Source organism: Nuphar pumila, chromosome 7 (assembly GCF_984573655.1).
Source record: "Nuphar pumila chromosome 7, dmNupPumi1.hap1.1, whole genome shotgun sequence".
Taxonomy (NCBI): domain Eukaryota; kingdom Viridiplantae; phylum Streptophyta; class Magnoliopsida; order Nymphaeales; family Nymphaeaceae; genus Nuphar; species Nuphar pumila.
This window is the reverse complement of record NC_143255.1, coordinates 44413654-44436521: the sequence shown is the minus strand read 5'-3', so window position 1 is coordinate 44436521 and position 22868 is coordinate 44413654. Positions and strand designations below refer to the sequence as shown.

Genomic DNA, 22868 nt, shown 5'->3' with positions numbered 1-22868 from the left:
AACATGAAATTTATCTACATCATGCTGGATTTTTTAGGTTTGAAGGATAAAGTGAGGATGACGAGAGCATGACGACTTATAGGGTTAACCAATCATGGTGTGTGTGTGTGTAGAGGTTACCAACATGGACACCATGACACCGCATGGACATAATCAAACTGTGTTTGGACAGGCATCACTACGCCCTGCAACTGTAAATTTTTCTCTCGGTTCCTGTATTGAGAAAGAGAAGAGAAATAGAGAGGGAGAGAAAAGGGAGAGAGCGACTTCGGCTGTCACGATTTCTATATGAAATCGTGACCTAAACTTAGGTATTTAAGTTACATTAAGGTATGGGTCCGGGTCTGGTGTATCCAGACCCGATAAATGAAAAACAAAAAATTACATTACATGTTACATAGAAAAGGTACATGGATCGGATCCATGGATCGGATCCTATGCACCTTTTTCACCCCCCCTCAAGTTGATCATGGTTTTGGACCATGAACAACTTGCTTTTAAGCATCCAAAAGCGATCCTTGGTTAACCCTTTTGTAAATATGTCTGCAACCTGTCTTTCAATACTGACAAACTCAGGTTCAATCTCTTTTTCTTCAACCTTCTGTCTCACAAAGTGTTGGTCGATCTCAATGTGTTTGGCACGACTGTGATGTACTGGATTGAATGACATACTGATAGCACTTTGATTGTCGCAGAACAAGGCACTGTGGGAGATCTTTTCTCCTACTTCAGTTAGAAGATGCCTGATCCATGTGACTTCGGCAGTGGCAGCAGCCATGGATCTATATTCAGCCTCAGTGCTTGATCTAGCGATAGCTTTTTGTTTTCTACTGCTCCAAGAGACTAAATTTCTTCCAATGAAGGCACAATATCCTGATGTAGATCTTCTTTCGTCGGGATCTCCTGCCCAATCTGCATCACAATGTACAGCAATTTCGTGCTCGTTTTGGCCATGGGACTGTGGTAAATATATCAATCCATCCCCAATAGTCCCTTTCAGATATCTAAGGATCCTCTTAACCGCTTCCATATGTCCAGTACATGGCGCATGCATAAATTGAGACACTTGATTGACTGAATAAACAATATCAGGTCTAGTGAATGTGAGGTATTGTAACATTCCTATTATGCTGCGATACCTGGTGGGGTCATCACACAGATCTCCATCATGAGCGCTAAGTTTTTGATGAAGTACACTTGAAGTTCCTAGAGGTTTGCAGTCTTTCATGCCTGTCTTGCTGAGAACATCTACGGTGTACTTGTGTTGAGTGAGTGTCAATCCATGAGCCTGGTTGTCAACTTCTACACCAAGGAAATAGCGTAGAACTCCAAGGTCTTTCATTTTGAACATTTGACCTAATAAGTCTTTTATTTCTTGAATGTGGTCCGCAGAGTTTCCTGTGATGATAATATCATCGACATAAATTAATAATAGAGTGGTCACAAACTGGCTTTTAAAAATAAATAATGAGTGGTCCAGCATAAAACGTGAAAATCCATGTTTCTGAATTTCAGATGAGAAGCTATCAAACCAAGAGCGAAAGGCTTGCTTCAGGCCGTAGATGGCTCTTTTTAACCTGCATACATGGGTTTTACAATTTTGTTCTTGATATCCAGGGGGTTGTTCCATGTATACCTCCTCCTTCAAATCCCCATGTAAGAATGCATTTTTTACATCAAGCTGGCTCAACTTCCATCCATGTTCAACAGCCAGGGAAATGATAATTCGAATCGTTCACATTCTTACAACCGGACTAAAAGTCTCATCATAATCTTGCCCTGCTTCTTGAGTGAATCCTTTTGCTACAAGCCTTGCTTTATATCGTTCAATAGTTCCATCTGGCTTGTACTTGATTTTGTAGACCCATTTGCATCCGACAACAGTTTTGTCGGGTGGTCTGGGAACAACTTCCCATGTTCCACATTCATGCAAGGCTTGCATTTCATCATTCATGGCTTCTACCCATTTCATAGAAGTTGCTGCCTGATAATACATGATGGGCTCTTCATCCTTATTGATGGCAGTTAAAAACAATTGAAGGTCCAAGGAGAAGTTGTTATAGCTAACCCACCTGTCAATAGGATGCCGTATGCGGTTTTATTTTCTGACTGCGAGGGTATGAGAAGGAGTAGGATTGGCGGCTGAGACCTGATCTAAAAGACTTGATGTTGTCGGTCTCTGTCTGGAATAGACAATGCCTTTGTATCTGCCCGGTACTTCCTCTGCATTCTGTGACCCCGACGTCCCAGTGTTCTCAAAAACCTCTTCTTCTTGTCGCACGCAATCTGAGGAACATGTTTCATTGGAGCCAGCAAAAAGTTCTGAGCTTAGCCAAGGATGGTAAATTTCAGTTGGCATACTCGTTGTGTTAGCTCCGTGATCAAAATTTTGTTCATCAAAGACAACATTTCTTGAGGTTCTGATACGTTTGTTGTTGGGATCATAACACCTATACCCTTTGTAGTCATCTGCATATCCTACAAATCTGCACTTTTGGGCTTTGTCTTGAAACTTGTTTCTCAGGGACTGATCGATATGCACATAACAAAGACATCCAAAAACACGCAGATCATAATAACTGGGATAAGTTCCAAAAAGACAGTGATAAGGAGACTTATTTTCCAGAATAACCATAGGCAGTCTGTTTATCACATGCACAGCAGAATGGAAGGCTTCTGTCCATAAGTTGATGGGAAGATTGCTGTCATGAAGCATACTCATGGCACTTTCAACGATATGCCTGTGTTTTCGTTCAGCAATTCCATTTTGTTGAGGGGTGTGAGGACAGGACACCCTTCTTCCTATTCCATTACTTTGAAGAAAAGAGATAAAATCACGGGATGAGAATTCCCCACCTCCATCACATTGGAAAAATTGAATGGACTCAGAAAATTGATTTTTGACAAGTGAAAGAAAATTTTGAAACAAAGAGAAGACTTCCGACTTATTTTTTATGAAATATATCCAAGTGTATCGAGTATAACTATCAACAAAGATTAGATAGTATTTGCTCCCAGATCCAGAAACAACTGGGGCTGGTCCCCATACATCAGAACAGATGATCTCAAAAGGTTTTGAAGCTCTCTTATTAATGGAATGAAAAGGCAATACATGACTCTTGCAGGAAAGACAACTGGAACATTTGTGACTGTTCTCATCCCTATTTAGACTTTCTTTTGGAATGAGATTATTAGATACAAGTTTCTCAATGAAATGACCCCCACAATGTCCTAATCGACTATGCCATAAGAATGACTTATTACATTCAGAAATACTAAAAACATTAGCAGAAGAAGATGAACACGACTCTAATGAAGGCTCTGAATTCAGGTGGACAGGGCGGACAGCATGACAAGGAGCTTCTTCAAAGACATACATATTGCCTCGTCTCTTTCCTTCAGCGAATGTTTCCCTCGTGCGAAGGTCCTTGACCTGCACAGAGAAGGGAGTGAATTCAACTGAAGCATTATTATCATCAATAAGTTTGGAGACAGAGACAATATTTTTCTTAATGTCAGGAGCATGAAGAACGTCAGAAAGAGTAAGAGTGGAATGTGACATGGGAATGACAGTTTTTCCAACATGAGAAACAGGATGGTGGGACCCATCTCCAGTGACAATCTTACTTTTTCCAAAATAAGGAATGGGATTAGAAATCTTACCTGCATCACCTGTTACATGAGTCGCTGCCCCTGAGTCGACAAACCAGGTGCCTTCATCGCTTTGCTTCAATTTCAACTCTAATAAGGCAGATATCAACAAATCTTTAATCTCTCCACTGCTTGAGAACTTCCTCTTGTTTTCTGTTTGTGGACCCTTTCCTTTATTCTCTGGATTATGCCAACAATTTGCCTTGATATGCCCCTTTTTATTACAAAGGAAGCAGGTAGGAATGGATCTTGGCCCCTGCGCATGAGCTAACATATTTGGAGTGGGAAGTAAACCACGCCCTCCGTGTCCACTTCGCCCTTGTCCTCCTCGTCCGCGTCCTCTACCATAAGACACCCCTGTGGCAAAAACTTCTTGAGAATTTGTGTAAACGTGAGATTCCTCAGAGAACCCTTTCAGAGTCATCTCATACTGAATTAATTTTGCTCGCAACTCATCAAAGGTAGGTAGAGCAGGGAGACATAATAAGGAAGTGACGATCATGTTGTAGTCGGATCCCAATCCACGCAGAGTCTGTTGTACCATATCGCTGTCATTCACCGCGCATCCTATAACTGCAAGTTGATCTGTGATAGTCTTCATCTTGTTCAGATATTCCATGATAGTCATGGAATCTTTTCTCAACATCTGGAATTTCCTCTTGAGAAAAACCATTCTCGCTTGTGAAACTTGTGAATATGTTTGAACCAATTTTTCCCAAAGTTGCAGAGCAGTACAATTGTCGGGGATGGCAACAAGGACCTCTTGGGACAAGGTGAAAGTGATGTAAGCAACCACTGATTGATCTTTCCTTTCCCAGTTGAGGTACTCAACATTCTTGACATACACAATTGAACTTACTCCTTTGTCGTCTTTTTCTTCTCTCGTAACAAATTCGAGTGGGACGGGAGTGGTTCCATCAAGGTGACCTAAGAGACCTTGACTCCTTATAAAAGGAATAATTTGCCTCTTCCAAATCAAGAAGTTTGAGGTAGTTAACTTTTCATAAACGAGTTGAGTGAGAAAACTTGAGGAAAGGTTGGATGAAGAGGAATGAAGATCCATGAAAAGGGTTTTAACAAGAAGGAGAACCGCCTTTTTTTGAGTTTTTGAGTATTGACAGATTGCTCAATCTGCAGTCAGAGTGGTTTGCTGATGGTTTTTTTTTTTTTTTTTCCGGCTGTAGTAACTTAAGGATAGACCGATCAGAAACTGTCAGAAGAAAGCACTGAGTTTTCAATGTGAATCCCACTTGTAACAGTCAAAACAAGAATGATACGAAAAAAAATTAGGCAAAGGAATGAAACAGATTTTCTGTCCCACAGCACGCTGAACAACAAAAATTTTGTTGGATCCTGCGTGAACAGATTAGGGATTCACGTGAGATGTGAATCCACTAAATGAAGTAATCGCAGAAATGAAGTACACGTGAAATTAGGGATTCACGTGTGATTCACTGAGTGAAAAAAATTGGGAAAACAAAAAAAGGGGAAAACGAGAGGTTGATATTTAAACCGTGATAAAAAATCAAGATTCACGTGAGATGTGAAACGATTAGGGATTCACTGCATGAAAAAATGAGAAAACAGAAAGGATAAAAAAAAACCAAGATTCACGTGAGATGTGAACTGATTAGGGATTCACGTGAATCCTGTGTGACGTGAACTGATTAGGGATTCGTGTGGAATGTGAATCCACTAAAGGAAGAGATCGTGGAAATGAAATCCACGTGATATTAGAGATTCACAGCAAGAAAAAGGTGGGAAAACAGAAAGAGAAAGGAGAAGTGGAGATTGGAATCGTGGTAAAAGAAAAAACTGAAGGAGATGAAGAAAAGAGTAGGCGAAACCTCAAACCTTGATTTTCGGCACCTTCGGAATCCACTTCCACCCTTAGTTGGATCTTAGCTTTGATACCATGTAAATTTTTCTCTCGGTTCCTGTATTGAGAAAGAGAAGAGAAATAGAGAGGGAGAGATCGACTTCGGCTGTCACGATTTCTATATGAAATCGTGACCTAAACTTAGGTATTTAAGTTACATTAAGGTATGGGTCCGGGTCTGGTGTATCCAGACCCGATAAATGAAAAACAAAAAATTACATTACATGTTACATAGAAAAGGTACATGGATCGGATCCATGGATCGGATCCTATGCACCTTTTTCAGCAACTTCATCTACATATTTGCCCTTATAATGTTGATCCATTTTGTAGCTAAAATTTGTCATTGAGAATTACATTGCAATTCTCAACTTGGATTTATAGTTAAATGTTTATCAATAATAACATTTTACAATAGTTGTTCAAGAATTTGTACTTTTAGGTGCATTCATGATTTATAGATTTAGATTGTGAATTGACCATGCACATACAACACACATATGTACATGCATAGTTGCATACACACAATTAAATGACACAATAAAAGCAATTGACTGGCACCTTCAAGTGAAATAAGGAATAAAAGTTAGTGGCAGCTAACACAGAAATATAATCTGAAACAACCTATGCATGCCTGCATACTGAAACGTTGACATGAATGTGCACAATTTGACCAACCTCTTCATAAAATGTCAGTGCTGTAAGCTTGTATCCAGCAAAAACTAAATATTCCTTTATTGCACAATTCAGATCCCTACGCTCATTATCCTTCAAAGGACCTAAATCAAGAAATGAGCTTGTTCTTTTTCCCTTAGAAGTATTTCCATCATTTATAGAAGCCACTGTATGAAACTCTGCAACCACAATAATATGAGAAAAGGTCCATCGGTTAACATAGTAAATTTTTAAAATAAAGTAGCAAATATACTTATCCTTAATTTCTCCATGTAAAACCAGCTTAATAGAAGGGTAGCAGTTCGTGACCCATGCATTAGAATATGTACCACTAAACTACAATGAAAACAACCATCAAATAACAAAAAACGAAAAAAAGATACAAGCTATAATCATAGAAGAAAATGCATGGTTAAGCCAAACAAGTTCACAAAGTGTTAACACGATCCCTGAACTATCAACAGCAATAGAGAAGAGGAAGAGGAGAGAGGAAGACATGTTAGGTTGGCCCTTAAGCTTCTGATACTTGGTGAAGGGTAGCACCTAAATGTTTCATTATATATATATATATATATATATATATATATACACACACACACACACACACTAATAGGGTTGAATACAAAATAGTACAAGAAAACAAAAATAATTACACATCTATCACATATAGGACGTTACATGAAGAATACATATAAAACTCAGAAATTACAAACATATCCATAACAAGACGTCACCACCAAAAATGACAGTTTTGCCTTTCACCTGTTCTAACACTCTTCCTCAAGTTATACATGTCATCTGACATGCATGACTTGCTCTTCAAAAAATTATGCTTAACAAGACGTCACCACCAGAAATAACAGTTTTGCCTTTCATCTGTTCTAACATTCCCCCTCAAGTAATACATGTCATCTGACATGAATGACTTGCTCTTCAGAAAATTATGCCTATCCCTTCAAAAACCTTTGGTGAATATATCTGCCACATGCTGGTCTGAATCAACAAATTTTGTTTCCATCTCCTCTGACTCAATTTTGTCCCTAATAAAGAGATAATCAATCTGAAAATGTTTTGATCTATCATGCAAAACAAGATTTGTTGCCAGAGCAATGGTGCTTTTATTGTCACAATATAATACAGATCTTGAAACTTTTAATTTGATTGCCCGTAAGAAATCTCTCATGCATGATATTTCAGTAACTAGGCTTCCCACAACTCTATATTTCGCTTTTGTACTAGATCTAGCTATGCAACATATTAGATTTTTCCCTAAATATACACAATAACCAGATACAGATCTTCTTTGGTTTGGGTTGTCATCCCAATCAGCATCAAAATACCCAATAACATGATGCATACACAAATTTTGGAGATTATTTTTTATGATATAATAGACCATGGCTTAGAGTCCCTTTCGCATACCTCATTATCTATGTCACATGGGTGCCGGTGTGGGTGCGGATGCGGGTGCGGCGATGCGGCACTTTAAAAAAACTTGGGTGCGGAGGTGCGGGAGGGCATATATATATATATATATATATATATATATATATATATATATATATAATCTTTAAGTTTTAACAGTTAGCAACAGTAACACTAATGAAATAAAAAACAATTATCATAATATCATCAAATCAATTCATCATCATGCATGCAATAAATCAAATTAACAATCTACAATTCTATTCTACATCATAAAAACTAACATCACAATTAAATCAACCTAAATATATTATAGAAACAATCAAATTAGTAAAAAAAAAAAAAGTAAATTATACAATATACTAACAAAAGAAGCAAACAATGCATAATTCCATACCAAAAGTATATCCTACACAATGTTGATGAGGTAATGGATCCTAATAATTTTTTGCTTTATCATCAAATGCATCATAAGAAGGAAGACTGAGCTCAGATAAATCCATGTTTGTAATGTTGAAATTATGCTCTCCCTTTAAGTCACATTCTTCTAGGTTTATGTCCCAAAATTTGGATGATCCTTGTCTGCATTATAAATCCAATTTAAAAATGTTAAATACAAGTATATTTAAATGAAAAAACTAAGAAATAGTCAAATAACTAAGAGATCAATTAGTACCTGTATTTATTATTGATTCGTGAAAGTAGTTGAAGATTAAAATGAATATATATTAAATCATTTGCACGCTTGCTGGTGAGTTTATTTATCTTCATATTATGGATTTGAGAATATATGCTCTAATTTATTTCACAACAGAATGAACTAACAAGCTGAAATAGCAATCTCAATGCAAGACGTTAGAGAAGAGGTGTTTCTGATCCAAATGTTGACAACCATATGATAGGATCTATGTTCTCCTCCTTTCTCGCTAGTAATGTATGTACATATAATCTTGAAGATGCAAAAATTTTAAACTCTTGTATGACTTGATTTAAAATATATGATTCTTGATAACTTGATAGCTTTGGGTCTAAATTTGAAAGGACACGACCAATATCACCTTCCTGCTACTTTTTTGCATAATATTTTGGATTAAGAGAATGTGCCATGAAATGCAAACGAGTGTTGTTCTTATCTCATCTTCTGACTAAAATTGAATGAATATGGTTAAAAAAAATGTAATCATCAAATATAAGATTTTTTCTTTTATGCTTGAAATTTTTTTCAATTATATTATCCCACATTCATAAACTTTGTGAAGCAAGGGCTCATCCTTATCAACTACTCTCAACATTTCCCAAATAGGTTGAGTAAATTGAAGAAAGTATACGACTTTGTCCCAAAACTCATCATCAATAATGAATTTTTTAATTTCTTGAGACTTGACAACATCATCAGCACGATAGAAATACCAATTCTCATCAGTCACCATGTTAATCAAAGCATTCTTCACTTCTTTAATCTTCTTCACCATCACAATGATGGACGCAAAACGTGTTTCAACGACTTTTAACAATTTTAGGTTAGAATGCCTATTAAATATAGCATTAGCATGATGGTGGTTGACAACAAAATTCTTAATGTTTTTGACATTTTTTTCTAATTCCTCAATCCATGAACATAGAGCATATGCTAGTGAATTTTCATCTTTTGGGGGGTTGCAGATGCTCTTGAGGGCCAAATTCAAGTTGTGTGCTATATAGAGAGTCCAAAAAATATAAGGATACTCACTCTCCAAACTCAATGCTGCACTTTTACAAACTGGAGCGTGGTCTGTGATGATTTGTACTACTTTCTAATTACTCACTTCTTTTATTACTTTTATAAACAATCTCTTCAAATACTCAACATTTTTATATTGCCCAGATACAGAATACTGAGTCACTAAGCGAATAAACAATGAAATTAATTAGTCGGCACCTTTGAATATTTGTTCACCCATCAAAAACAATGAAAACTCCATTTTGTTCCCATGAATATTTTTTAATCTCTAGCAATCTCTCAACATTTGTCCTCTCTTTTGCAAGAAGTGTGGTTCATAGTTTTTCTGAGCTTGGAGGTACATAGTCATTCAAATTACAATTTGTCAAAAAAGTAACTAAATCCTTCCAATAAAGATTTCTAACTGCATTAAGTGGGAGTGAACTAGAATAAAAATACAACAACAACAACAACTACGCCTTCATCCCAAAACAATTGGGGTCAGCGATATGAACCAAAAAAGAAATTCATTTTGGGTCTTCCACATGAATCCTTTTCCTCCAATCATTTCTATCCAACGCCATGTCCTCGGTGAGGTTCAAAGCATTCATATCCTTTCCTATCATCTCCATCCAAGTCTTCCTAGGCCTACCCCGACCTCTTTTAACTAATATATTTTCCCATTTCTCCAACCTTCTAACTGGAGCATCATTAGGCCTTCGCCGAATATGTCCAAACCACCGTAAACGATTCTCTCACATCTTATTTTCAATGGGTTCAACACCTACCTTCTTACGTATCTCTTCGTTCCGAATCTTATCTTTTATTGTATTTCCACACATCCATCTAAGCATCCGCATCTCAGCTACACTCATTTTTTGAATATGATGTCTCTTGGCAGCCCAACATTCCGTACCATATAGTAAAGCGAGTCTAATAGTCGTCCTATAAAACTTTCCCTTCAACCGCAATGGCATTCTACGATCGCACAGCACTCCAGTAGCACTTTTCCATTTCATCCACCCAACCTTTATCCTATGATTTACATCTCCATCAATTTCTCCATACTTTTGAATGATGGATCCCAAATATTTGAAATAATCATTCACCAGTATATCTTGCTCACCAAGCTTCACTACACTCCCATCACTACTTCGTTGCTTACTAAACCGACATTCCATATATTCAGTCTTACTCTTACTCAACTTAAAACCTCTAGCTTCCAATGTCTGTCTCCATAATTCTAACTTAGCATTAACCCCAGCTCTAGACTCATCAATCAAAACAATATCATCAGCAAACAACATACACCACGGTACATTTTCTTGAATTGATCTCGTAAGCTCATCCATCACTATCGCAAATAGGAAAGGGCTTAAAGCAGATCCTTGATGTAACCCAACCGTTATCGAAAAATTGGTTGTCACCCCTCCACAAGTGCGGACATTGGTTACTACTCCTTCATACATATCTTTAATTATACTAATGTACTTGAGAGAAACACCTTTCTTCATCATTGTCCACCAGAGAACGTCCCTAGGTACTCTATCGTATGCCTTCTCTAAATCAATAAAAACCATATGCAAATCTTTGTTCCTCTCTCTATATCTTTCAATAAGTTGTCTAAGAAGATGTATAGCTTCCATAGTTGATCTTCCAGGCATAAAACCAAATTGATTCTCCGATATCATGACAACCTTCCTCAACCTAGACTCAATCACCATCTCCCAAAGTTTCATAGTATGACTCATGAGTTTTATACCACGATAGTTTGTGCAATCTCGTATATCACCCTTATTCTTATATAAAGGCACCAAAGTACTCTTCCTCCACTCATTAGGCATCTTATTTGTTCGCCAAATCAAGTTAAAAAGATTTGTCAACCATTCTAAACCTTTCTCTCCCAAGCATTTCCAAGCCTCGATAGGTATACCATCTGGGCCAACTGCCCTTCTTGATTTCATTTTCTTCAAAGCCTCTGCAATTTCTTTCTTTTGAATCTTGCGCATGAAGTCACGATTTATCTCATGAAAAGGGATGGAGAAGTCTCCAAGATCTTGAGCATGACTATCATTAAATAGCTTATCAAAATAATCTTTCCATCTCTCCTTAATCTCCTCATCTTTGACTAAAACCCTTTGTGTTTCATCTTTGATACATCTAACCATACCCAAATCCTTCGATTTCCTATCTCTCATCTTTGCAAGCCTATAAATATCCTTCTCGCCTTCTTTGGTATCCAACTTGTCATAAACCTCCTTATATACCTTAGCCCTCGCGTTTCGAACAACTTTTTTAGCTTCCTTCTTTGCTATCATATACTTCTCCAAATTCTCATTATCACGACTCTTACTTAGATTTCTATAACACTCTCTTTTAACCTTAATAGCTAATTTGACATCCTCGTTCCACCATGATGTATCCTTACCTAGTGGTGCACCGCCTTTAGACTCACCCAATACCTCCTTAGCTACTTTTCTCATACCACCCGCTATCTTATTCCACATTGATTATGAATCCTCCTCGAGACACCAATCAACTTCCTTAACTACCTGCTCTACAAACATTCCTTGTTTAGCTCCTTTCAGTGCCCACCACTTAATTCTAGGATCTATCCTATGTCTATCCCTTTTGCGGCATTGTCTAATTCTAAGATCTAAAATTAAGACTCTATGTTGTGTAGCTACACTTTCTCCTGGTATAACCTTGCAATCGATGCAACAACCCCTATCTCTCTTTCTAAGTAGGAAAAAATCTATCTGACTCGTATTAACCCCACTTTTAAATGTTACTAGGTGAGACTCCCTCTTCCTAAACCAAGTGTTTGCTAAGATCATATCATAGGACAAACAAAAATCTAAAATCCTTTCTCCACTTTCATTTCTTTCTCCTATACCATAGCCTCCATGGATATTCTCAAATCCATCCCTACTAATGCCTACATGTCCATTAAGGTCACCGCCGATGAAAAGCTTTTCTCCATAAGATGTCTCTTGTACTACTCCATCTAAATCTTTCCAAAATTGATGCTTAATGGAATCATCTAAACCTACTTGAGGTGCATAAACACTAATAATATTAATAATATCCGTACCTAATACTAATTTAATAAGTAAAATTCTATCACCCTTCCTACGGACCTCAACTACATTATCTATAAACTGACGACTCATAACAATCCCTACTCCATTCCTATTCCTATTTATTCCTGTATACCAAATCTTATATCCCCAAGGTTCTATCACTTTAGCTTTCTCACCTACCCATTTGGTCTCTTGAAGACATAAAATATCAATCTTTCTCCTACACATAACATCTACTAACTCTACCAACTTACCAGTTAAAGACCCTATGTTCCAAGTGGCTAACCTAATTTTATGGTCTTGGACTAACTTCTTTACCCCCACCCGTCCAACAAAGTGAGGGAACCCTTGCCTATTTGACACCACACCCGGGCGCCGGTGTGACGCGTCGCTTCTGGGCGACGACCTAGCAACCCTTGCACATTTATCACTGCCTCCCTACTTTTTTATTCATCTCCTCCCTTCCAGATGTATTGAATGATACCTATATCGTTCATCTTCCTCTACCTCCTACATCCACTTTTCTTTTTTTTTTAGCATCTTCTTGGTGGCTTAAAAATGGTACACTAATTGTACAAGAATCACTCATTGTCTTCCTCTTCTAATATTCATTTTGAATTTTCTTGTATTGTCTTCGCATTGCCTCATCAACTCTTCTGTATCCAGAAATGCCATGTCCTGGTATCTTTAACAAATGAACATTAACTCTTGTGTAAAACTCAACAAAATCTCTTTTACAAAGCTTGCATCGAAATCTCTTGTTTCCACCACCTCCTCCAGTTTTTACAAACTTATCTACATGTGCCCATAGTGGGCCCCATCATCACATGTTGCAGCTAAAGAACTTGAATCAATACTCTCACTACAACTACCAGTAACACTAACAGCAGAACTCACATGTGGGGATGAAGATGACACAAGTCCTTCGTATTTATCCATCATTTTTGTCCTAAAAACGAAAAAAAAATGTTATATTAAAATTAATTATGCACACAATCAAGATTGAAAATATTGAGTGCAGGGTCAATAACATATGCAATAGTAGACTAGTAGTAGTTTAGTACGTATAAATAAATACTGAAAAGTACGAGAAAAATATATAACAATAACATTAATACAACTTGATCTATCTAAGTATTTAACTAGTAACAAATTTTTAGGGAGTAGACTAATATGTTACTAAAATTATAACTAATAATAATAACAAATGTTAAAAATATCTAAGTATTTAACAATAACAATAGTAGACTAGTAGTAAATTAGTCTACTATTGTTATTGTTAAATACTTAGATATTTTTAACATTTGTTATTATTATTAGTTATAATTTTAGTAACATATTAGTCTTGAAAATGAAAATGGTTTTAGCAAATAAAAAATCCAAGAGAACTATGATTATTCATTTTTTTTTACCTTGTCAACGAACATGAAAGGTGTGAAAACATTCATGATGAGCATGAGAGTGAAAAAATGAAGACACTCATGATGCAAGTGAAAATGTAAACGATGACCTATTTCATAATAACATACAAACATATACTTGACGTACCGAAGATCACCCACCATGCGCTTTAGAAAGATATTCTCAAAATCAAGATATAGATTCTACTAGTATTAGAAAATCGATAAGAATTTCAAAAGCCCCCAGTAGATTTGTATCATATGATTCCTTTGAACCTAAGTATAGATCATGTCTTATGGCTATACACTCATATACAGAACCATCATTTTATCATGAAGCTAAAAATCATCAAGAATGGATTAAAGCGATGAATGACGAATTAGAAGCTTTAGAAAAGGCAAAAACTTGAGAAATCCAAACATTACCTAAAGAAAGGAAAACTATAGGATGTAGATGGGTCTACAAAATAAAAAACTAAATGTAATGGGTCATTGGAAAGATATAAAGCTAAATTGGTTGCTAAGGGATACAGTCAAGAATATGGAATTGATTACGATGAAACCTTTGTCCCAGTTCCTCGAATGACGACTGTTAGAAATCTTATCTCTATAACATCAATTAAAAAATAGCCTATATTTCAAATTGACGTAAAAAATATCTTTTTGAATGGTAATCTGGATGAGGAGGTCTATATGGATCCTCCACCAGGTTTGAATTTAGCACATGGAAAAACTCTTCGGCTATGAAAAGCCCTGTATGGCTTAAAATAAGCTCCCAAAGCTTGGTATGATAGGTTCAGTAATGTGATGACTCAGCTTCATTTTAAATCTTGTTTTACTGACACTGCGTTTTTTGTTAAGTCTTCCGATGCAGGGATAATTATATTGTTGCTTTACGTAGATGATATGATAATCACAGGAGGCGATAAGAAGGGAGTAAATCATATCAAAGATGTGCTTAAAGACAACTTTGATATGACAGATCTTGGCTTTTTACGATATTTTCTTGGAATTGAAGTGGCTTACTCACCTCGTGATTATTTTTTGTCACAGACTAAGTATGCAGCAGAGATCATTGAGAGATCAGGACTCTCAGATGAAAAACAGGTTGACACTCCAAAGGTCATAAATGCAAAAAATGAAGAAAGATGATGGAGAACTTCTGCAAGATTCAACCCCATACAGACAAATGATTGAAGCTTTGTCTTATCTTACTATTACTCGTCCTGATATTTCTCATGTTATTCATTATGTCAGTCAATTTCAGCATGCTCCAATTACAGTACATATGAGTGTTGTAATGAGAATTATTAAATATATTAAGAATTCCATAAGTCACAGATTATTTTTATCATCATCTTTTTCGTTAGAAGTCATTGCATACTCTGATTCTGACTGGGGAAGAGATGTGAATGATAGACGCTCAACTACTGGTTTATGTGTTTTTGTAGACGACTCCCTAATATCATGGCGATGCAAGAAACAACAAAAGGTGTCCATTTCCTCAACTAAAGTTGAGTATCGTGCCATGGCAATGACTACGCCTAAGTTAATATGGTTGCGACAATTACTGGAGGACTTAGGAATTCACATAACAAAACCCTCCAAATTATGCTGTGATAACAAGAGCGATGTATATATTGCAAGCAATCATACGTTTCATGAGAGGACAAAACACATTGAAATGGATTGTCACTATGTTCGTGAAGAATTTCTACGGAAGACTATCACACTGCCTTATGTTCGATCAGAGTATCAACTCGCGGACTTCTTCACCAAAGCGCTATCGTCGCCTAGATTTCACTTCCTACTTGGCAAACTCTCGGTTCTTCCACCATGAGTTTGAGAGGGGGTGTTAAGATATACATATACGCATATGTATATACATATATGTATATACATATACATATATGTATATACATATACATATATGTATTTATATTCTATGTAAATTGAAATACCCATCAGGGGTATTTTGGTCTTTTCTTGTAATAGGCATCAGCCCATTAGGGGCTGACTATTCTCCTTTTTTATTTTCTTTGGTTTTTGTATTTATTTTTTTGGTTGTTGTCAGCTTTTTCAGACTAAGGGGACAGCTCCAAATAGCTGTTGGAGCAGCCCCAACAGCCACTTGGAGCTGCCCGCTCTCTTGCTCATGTATAAATAGGCCATTAAGGCCTTGCATTTGTTATCTCTTTTGGAGAGTTCCTCCGCACAATAATATATATATATATATTTTTTACCCTTGTGAGGGTGGTTTGGATGATTCAATCAAGTATTCTACTTGATTGAAGTGTGTTTTTGTTTGTCCATAAGCGACGTTCTTGGATTTAGTCCATCTCATTACAATACATACAACATAGATATGGTTAGAAAGCTCGATGCATATAAGAAGAAGAAAAAATAGTCAATCAAGGGTAACCACCTGGATCATCAACAGGAGATTCACTATGCTTTTCCAAATCTGCTTTTAGTTTCAAAATATCCTCCTGAGCCAGTCTAAGCTCATATTCACTGACTGCTAATTTTTCTTCTACTGTTTCCTTTTCTTCCAGCAAACTCTGAGGATTTGCAACTGCATAAATACACAAGCAACAGTTTTCAATGCATTTCACTAATTATCTAGATAAATTTACAGAAAAATTATTAATGGAATAACACAATGGGAAAGGAGAAAGGAAAAGATGTTACTCAGATATGAGAGATTGTTCTATGGTATAAGTTTTCCAGACAATTGTGTACAAGAACCAACAAGAAAACTGAATGCTGAAATTTCTTTTGAAAATCAAGATGGAACCATGCATAATCTCGACCTTTGTGTATTGACTTTAATAGGACTGTATGCCTACTGTTGACATCAGTATCCCATGGTGACTTACGTATAAAGACTCTCAACGGGGATGCAATAAGTATTTATAATATTAGTTGTTGACTTGATTGCTCATCTGTGGTGTTGAAGTGGATGAACGTTTAGGTAAAAGTTCAATGTTCCATATTGGTTACCCATAATTTCTACAGCTTTAACTTCTCAAAACACTATGACAATAGCATATTAGGATTTTATAGTATATTAAGATATCAAAACGAATACATTCAAGATACTAAAGAATTGAACATGATCATGCCAAAAGGCTTCAAACTACACCTATGCATGTTCAAAGAAGCAGCCTAATAAAGGATAAAAACTTCGCAAAAATCACAAAAAAATAAAGAGAGGAAATTCCATAAATTTCAGAAAGAAAATGGTATCCACCTATCATGTGGCCTAGCTAAGGGATGATGTAACCTGTTAAAGCTACATCCCTCAGAAATTGAAAAGGAAATAAGATCAAAAGACAGATGAAATCGAAAAAAATAAGCCTAAAGTGAGAGATCAAGACACGACAAACTGCCCTAGTAGATTGAGATTAATTCCGTTCAAGATTAAGCCTACAATAATTGAAAAGAGTAGATATTGAAAGAGGAGATTTACCAGAGATGCGAAAGAAACATCAGTTCTAACGGAATCACTGAAAAAATCAAAGTTACATCCATGTACAAACCAAACAGAACACATGCAAATAAAATAATTACATAAAGCTGCATGAAAACGCAAAATCTTGAAGAATTTCCCATCGAGGTCATACTTGAATGCATTTCGCGTATGTTAATCTAATTGATTGATGAACTAAACCACAAAGAAAAAGATTCACTAGAAATTAGCAGAAGTGAAAGATGTCGAACACTTGTCCTAGTTAGACGAGGATCGTGCATTTGAACCACACGAGTAGATATGGACGGAGGAGATCCACCAGATATAATGAAAAAAGTCAGATCACGAGGAATCTCCCATATTGGATCAATAATTGGACAATTTCAAGCCCAATCTGCATTAACAAAACCAAATGAAAATTTTCACCATAAAATTTGCAAGAAAACACAAGATCTCGAGAGAATTCCCCTTATGGGCCACGATTTAACGCACTTCCCCTAAATTTACCAAATTGAAAGAAGAACGAGTCTTTAAAAGACAAAGATTCACCAGAAACTCGTTGTACTACTTAGATCACGATTGAGCACATTCAAAGTTCATTTTCCAGCCAGAACAAGTAGAGACCTAAAGAAGTGTAAGATCTCGTAGAACTGTACCAGTTAGATCACGATTGAGCGCATTCAAACTAGATTTTCCAGAACAAGTAGAGACCTAAAGAAACGTACGATCTCGTAGAATTATCCTAGTTAGATCACGATCGACTGCATTTGATTCACATTTCTTTAAACAAATGTTGCGTGCGAGAGAGAGAGAGAGAGAGTTACGTCCGAGGGAGTTGAAGCGGGAGATCTGGTCCGGAGGGAAGAGGGAAGGGTCGGAGAAGAACTCCTTGAGGCGGATGGCCTGGTTGTCGCGGCCATCGTCGAGGAGCTCGTGGAGGAGCTCGAAGGCCGTGAGCAGGTAGTTCTCCTCCAGAAGGAAGTTCACCACGCAGTTGCAGAGCGACGCCCTCTCCACGTCCATCCTCTCCTCTCGCTCATCCCTCCATCTCCTCCTTCCTTTCTTAGTTCGAAGAAGTAAGAAGACGGGGAAGAAGTCCACAAATGGAACATATGGTCGGTGCGCTCATATGTTCCATTTGTGATACATGTGACCACTCAAAAATCAAGACCTATGTCTCCATTTGCCAAATTTTGTGGCGTTTTCGTCTTAAATGAAAAAGTAGAACAACTTTTAGGAAGAAAAGAAATATATTCTTCATCTTGGTTGGAAGATAGTCTTTGAACTTATTTTGAAAATTCATTTCAGTCAAAGAGTATTCTTTTTTCGCCTTACCGGTGATAACAAAATGTGGATAATGGTTCTACTTCTCTGAATCATTGACGTATTTTAAAAATAAGCCGAACGAATGATTTGTTGCCGTTCATATTAATTACCGTCGATTTTGTAAGTGGCAGCCTAAAACGACAGAGCTTGACTTTTGAGTTCGAAACGAGTCACCCACTTCCATATGTAGAGACGTGGGCCAAGAAGAACGTGATAAAGTAAATAAATCGGGATCGTGTAAGGCTTAAGCTTTTAAGGTCGTCGTTTAGATCGGGTTTTGTACAGCTTGACCCGATTCCATCTTGATCAGAACTTGACTTGGAAGTAGGGATGGGTAAAGGGCCGGCCCAAGCCCAACTGACTCAGGCCTAGGGGTGTCAACGGATCGGGTTTGATTTGGACTCAGGTAAACATGGCACGATTTTTTGATATGGTATCGGGTTTGGAATCGGATCTAATTAGATTCACCGTAAGAGAAATGATACCCGGACCCAATAAAAACTACATGAACCAGACCCAGGTCATACCCGGTAAATACTATTTTTTATCATTTTTACATTGAAAATTTGTGGGTCTTAATTGAAACTTGGGTCATGCCCGGGTTTGGTATAAAATGAACTGCTGACAATGAGCTTGTTCATTGTTTGGATGGATATTTATCATTTTTAAGATGAACCATATCTAAGCCTGCCGTGTTCCTCTCCCAATTTTTGCTCTAAAAATGGAACTCAAATCCCCAATAAGATTTGAGTTTGACATTTGAATTGGGTACGGGGCCAAAGATCTTTCATTTTTGCTTAAAAATTAGGGATGTCAATGGATCGAATACATGATATCCAACCAAAACCTATATAGTTTAGTAAGATTTGATTAGCCAAAACTGCATTGGATTGCAATTAGATGCAAATATGGTTTTGTTTTTTTGCTACCCAGTCCAATAGATGTCCAGATTTGAGGGGATATCTTAATCAGATTGCATATAAAAAATCGGATATTATATTAGCTTTATCTAAATTTCAATCTGAATCCAAATCCTAAATCCATTTAGCCAACATCTGATTTGTTGGATATGGTAGTGGCCATATCCAACTCAAATCCATTTAGCCAACATCTGATTTATACAAAAAATGGGACCCTAAGAGGTGGAGCCCCCAACGTATGACCGTTGGAGGTATCCCAACAGCTCTAATGTGGGCTCCATTGATTAACTAAATAATAAAAACAAAACAAAATTTTAAAAATGAACATGTGTCGAAAAAGATTAAATTACCTCTGGTGATCATTATAAAAGATATATATATTAGCAGTAATTGGTTTGTTTAATAGAAAACTTATTTTCAATATGATAATTTAATAGGTTTTTAAAGGGTAAAAAGGACAATCCCTCACAATGTGCCAAAATTTCATAACTCAAAAGATCACATTTTTACGTGAGAAAAGCATGATCCAAACACATCTATGTAGTTACCTGATCTGCCTAAGTCAGTGACTTGGGTCTAGACAGATCCAGACCTGACCCAGTACCAGCACCTCAGTCCTGCATGTACAATCTCTCTTAGGAGGAAAAAAGAAAATAAAAAAGGAAAACATCCCAGTGGTCCAAAATCTCTGGTTGGTGTAGATCTACGTATTTAGGTTATACAGTATAAAGGCCAAAATAAAATGGGGCCCAAACAGTAATTTCTGAAAATGAAGTGTTCAGTCTACCATTAAGTTAGACCATATCATACCCTCGTCTTTTTTTCTAATCACAATCCAGTTCTGCAGTGCTGCCCTATACAGTTAGCAAAATTACAAACAAACCCTTTTTGGGGTCCATGCATGTTTTGTCCACAGTATAAAGGCCAAAAGTAATGGGGCCCAACAAAAGTAGGTGACCAGAATCAACTCCCAAGTGAATGCAAATTGCAATTATAGCACTTTATCAAGTTTTTGCAAATATAAAAAGTACAAGTTGTGATTAGGATTCTCATTTGAGATTGCTCATCCATTGATAGGGATGGCAGTGGACCGGGGGAAAGCGGGGCCCCGCCCCGCCTCGCCCCGTTTGGACCGGGGATGAAGGGTATGAAACGGGGATGGAGGCGGGGATGAAGGTTAAAATCCATCCCCGTCCGGGGGTGGAGGCGGGGATGGACTGGCACGTTCCCCCGCCCCGCCCCGCCCCGCCCCATCCCCGCCACGGCCCCGCCCCGGCCCATCCCCGCCCCGCCCCCGGCCCATCCCCGTCCCGGCCCCGCCCCATCCCCGCCCCCAACTCAGATGAACTGTTTACTAACCCTAACTCCCTTCCCTAATTTCCTAACCCTGGAGCCGGGCGACGTTACTGTGCACGTAGGACGCCGGGTTCTCGATAGCGTACCGGACTCCGGCCTGGGCGGCGAGGTGCATCACGTGGGTGAAGGCGACGAGGTCGAAGAGCTTGGCCAGGAGCCGGGCGTCGTTGATGTCGCCGGCGATGACGAAGACGCCGTGGTCGCCGAGGATTCGACGGCGGGCCTTCTTGAGCGAGGGGTCGTAGTAGTCGTTGAAGTTGTCGAGGCCGACGACACCGTCACCGCGCTTCCGGAGGGCGAGCGAGACGTGGGTGCCGACAAAGCCAGCGGCGCCGGTGACGAGCACGCTCATCCCGCGGGGTCGGGGACGGGGTCGGGACGGGGACGGGGCGGGGGCGGGGCGGGGACGGGGACGGGGCGGGGACGGGGCGGGGGTGGAGGACATGAAACGGGGATGAAGGCGGGGGTGGAGGATAAAATCCATCCCCGCCGCGGAGGCGGGGCGGGGGTGGAGGATAAAATTTTGAGGCGGGGCGGGGGTGGAAACCTTGTCCCCCGCCCCGCCCCGCCCCACTGCCATCCCTATCCATTGACACTTGAAAAAGCTAATTACAAAATTGACCTTTTTTTTATTAATAAAGGGCACATAAACTACTCTCAAGATCAAAAACCTAATTGTGATGGCTAATCCTATTGTAATTACAATAACTGCCTCGACCACGTAAACCTATGGCTAGGGGTGGCAATCGGGTCGGGTCGGCGGGTTGGTGGGTTAAAATACCTCAACACAAACACGACCCGTTTATTAAACGGGTCGGATGTGACAAACACGAACATGATTTATTTATTAAACGGGTAACCCGATACGACACGGTTAACCCGTTTAATAAACGGGTCAAGTCGACACGACACAATTATACGACATGATGACCCATTTATTAAACAGGTTGGCGGGTCGGGTCCGCTACCTATGGCACATCCCTTCTTTCAAAGAGCCACAAATCTTTTGTTAAGAAAGAGCTTATCTTTTACCCTCATTAATGCGCGGAGTTGACACTCATGAAAATGAAACCCTGATCACCTGTCCAGTGGTTAAGGCCCCCTCTCCTCTGTGCCAAACCTCTTGAGGCAATTATAAGACTGACCTTGTGACCAACTTTGTCTTTCTCCAGTGTGACGCCACACCCCAACTGTGATTAAAGCAAACGTTTACCACATTTTCCTTGTCTAGTACAGTTTTTCAAATTAAAAAGCAATCCATTTTTTAGGGTTCAAGAATAACCATTTGTTGATCTTGTACACCAGGCATGATTTGTCACATCTTTGATGCTTTATCCGCTCATACATATAGTGTGCTTTTCAGAAGTGAGAATGGCATAAGTGTAATATTTTATGATGATGAGGGTATTTGTTACCTATGCCAAACTTATGGGAGCAACTTTGGTGGTTAATTCTTTGAAGAGACAAGTCGGACAAAAGCCTGATTGTGGCTGTGGGGGGTTGAAAATGACTAATTTCATTACTTTATGTAACTATGCAGGAATATATCAGAAGGCTCCAACGCCTAAAAATTTTCGAAATTGCCACCACAGTTCTATGTTGTGCTCAGATATTTACAAATTTTGAACTTGTACACCAGGCATAATTTGTCACATCTAGGATGCTTTAACTTCCCAAAAATATGTGAAATTTTCAAGAGTTAAAATGGCATAAGTGTAATATTTTATGATGATAAGGATATTTGTTATGCATGCCAAACTTATCGGAGTAACTTTTGGTGGTTAATTCTTTGAAGCGACAAGTCCGATAACAGCTTGATTGTGGCTGTGGGGTGAAAATGACTGATTTTATTACTTTTTGTAACTATGCAGGAATATATTAAAAGGTTCCAAAGTCTAAAAATTTTCGAGATTGCCACCACAGTGCTGTGATTGTCTCATGTTTCTCTTGTGTTCAGTTCCTTACAATTTTTTTATTTTCAA

General features: G+C 38.1%; 1 protein-coding gene across 1 annotated transcript in view; it reads right to left on the bottom strand.

The window, feature by feature from the left end:
* LOC149832106 (uncharacterized) overlaps positions 1-18348 on the bottom strand; it is a 31734-nt gene extending 13386 nt beyond the window's left edge. Inside the window, exons 1-3 of the mRNA XM_090014324.1 lie at positions 18109-18348; positions 16238-16387; positions 6209-6384 (exon numbers count right to left, since the gene is read on the bottom strand). Coding sequence (XP_089870450.1) covers positions 6209-6384; positions 16238-16387; positions 18109-18307 — 525 coding nt within the window. The 5' untranslated portion in view covers positions 18308-18348. The remainder of the gene's footprint in view (positions 1-6208; positions 6385-16237; positions 16388-18108) is intronic.
* Positions 18349-22868: the final 4520 nt, after the last annotated feature.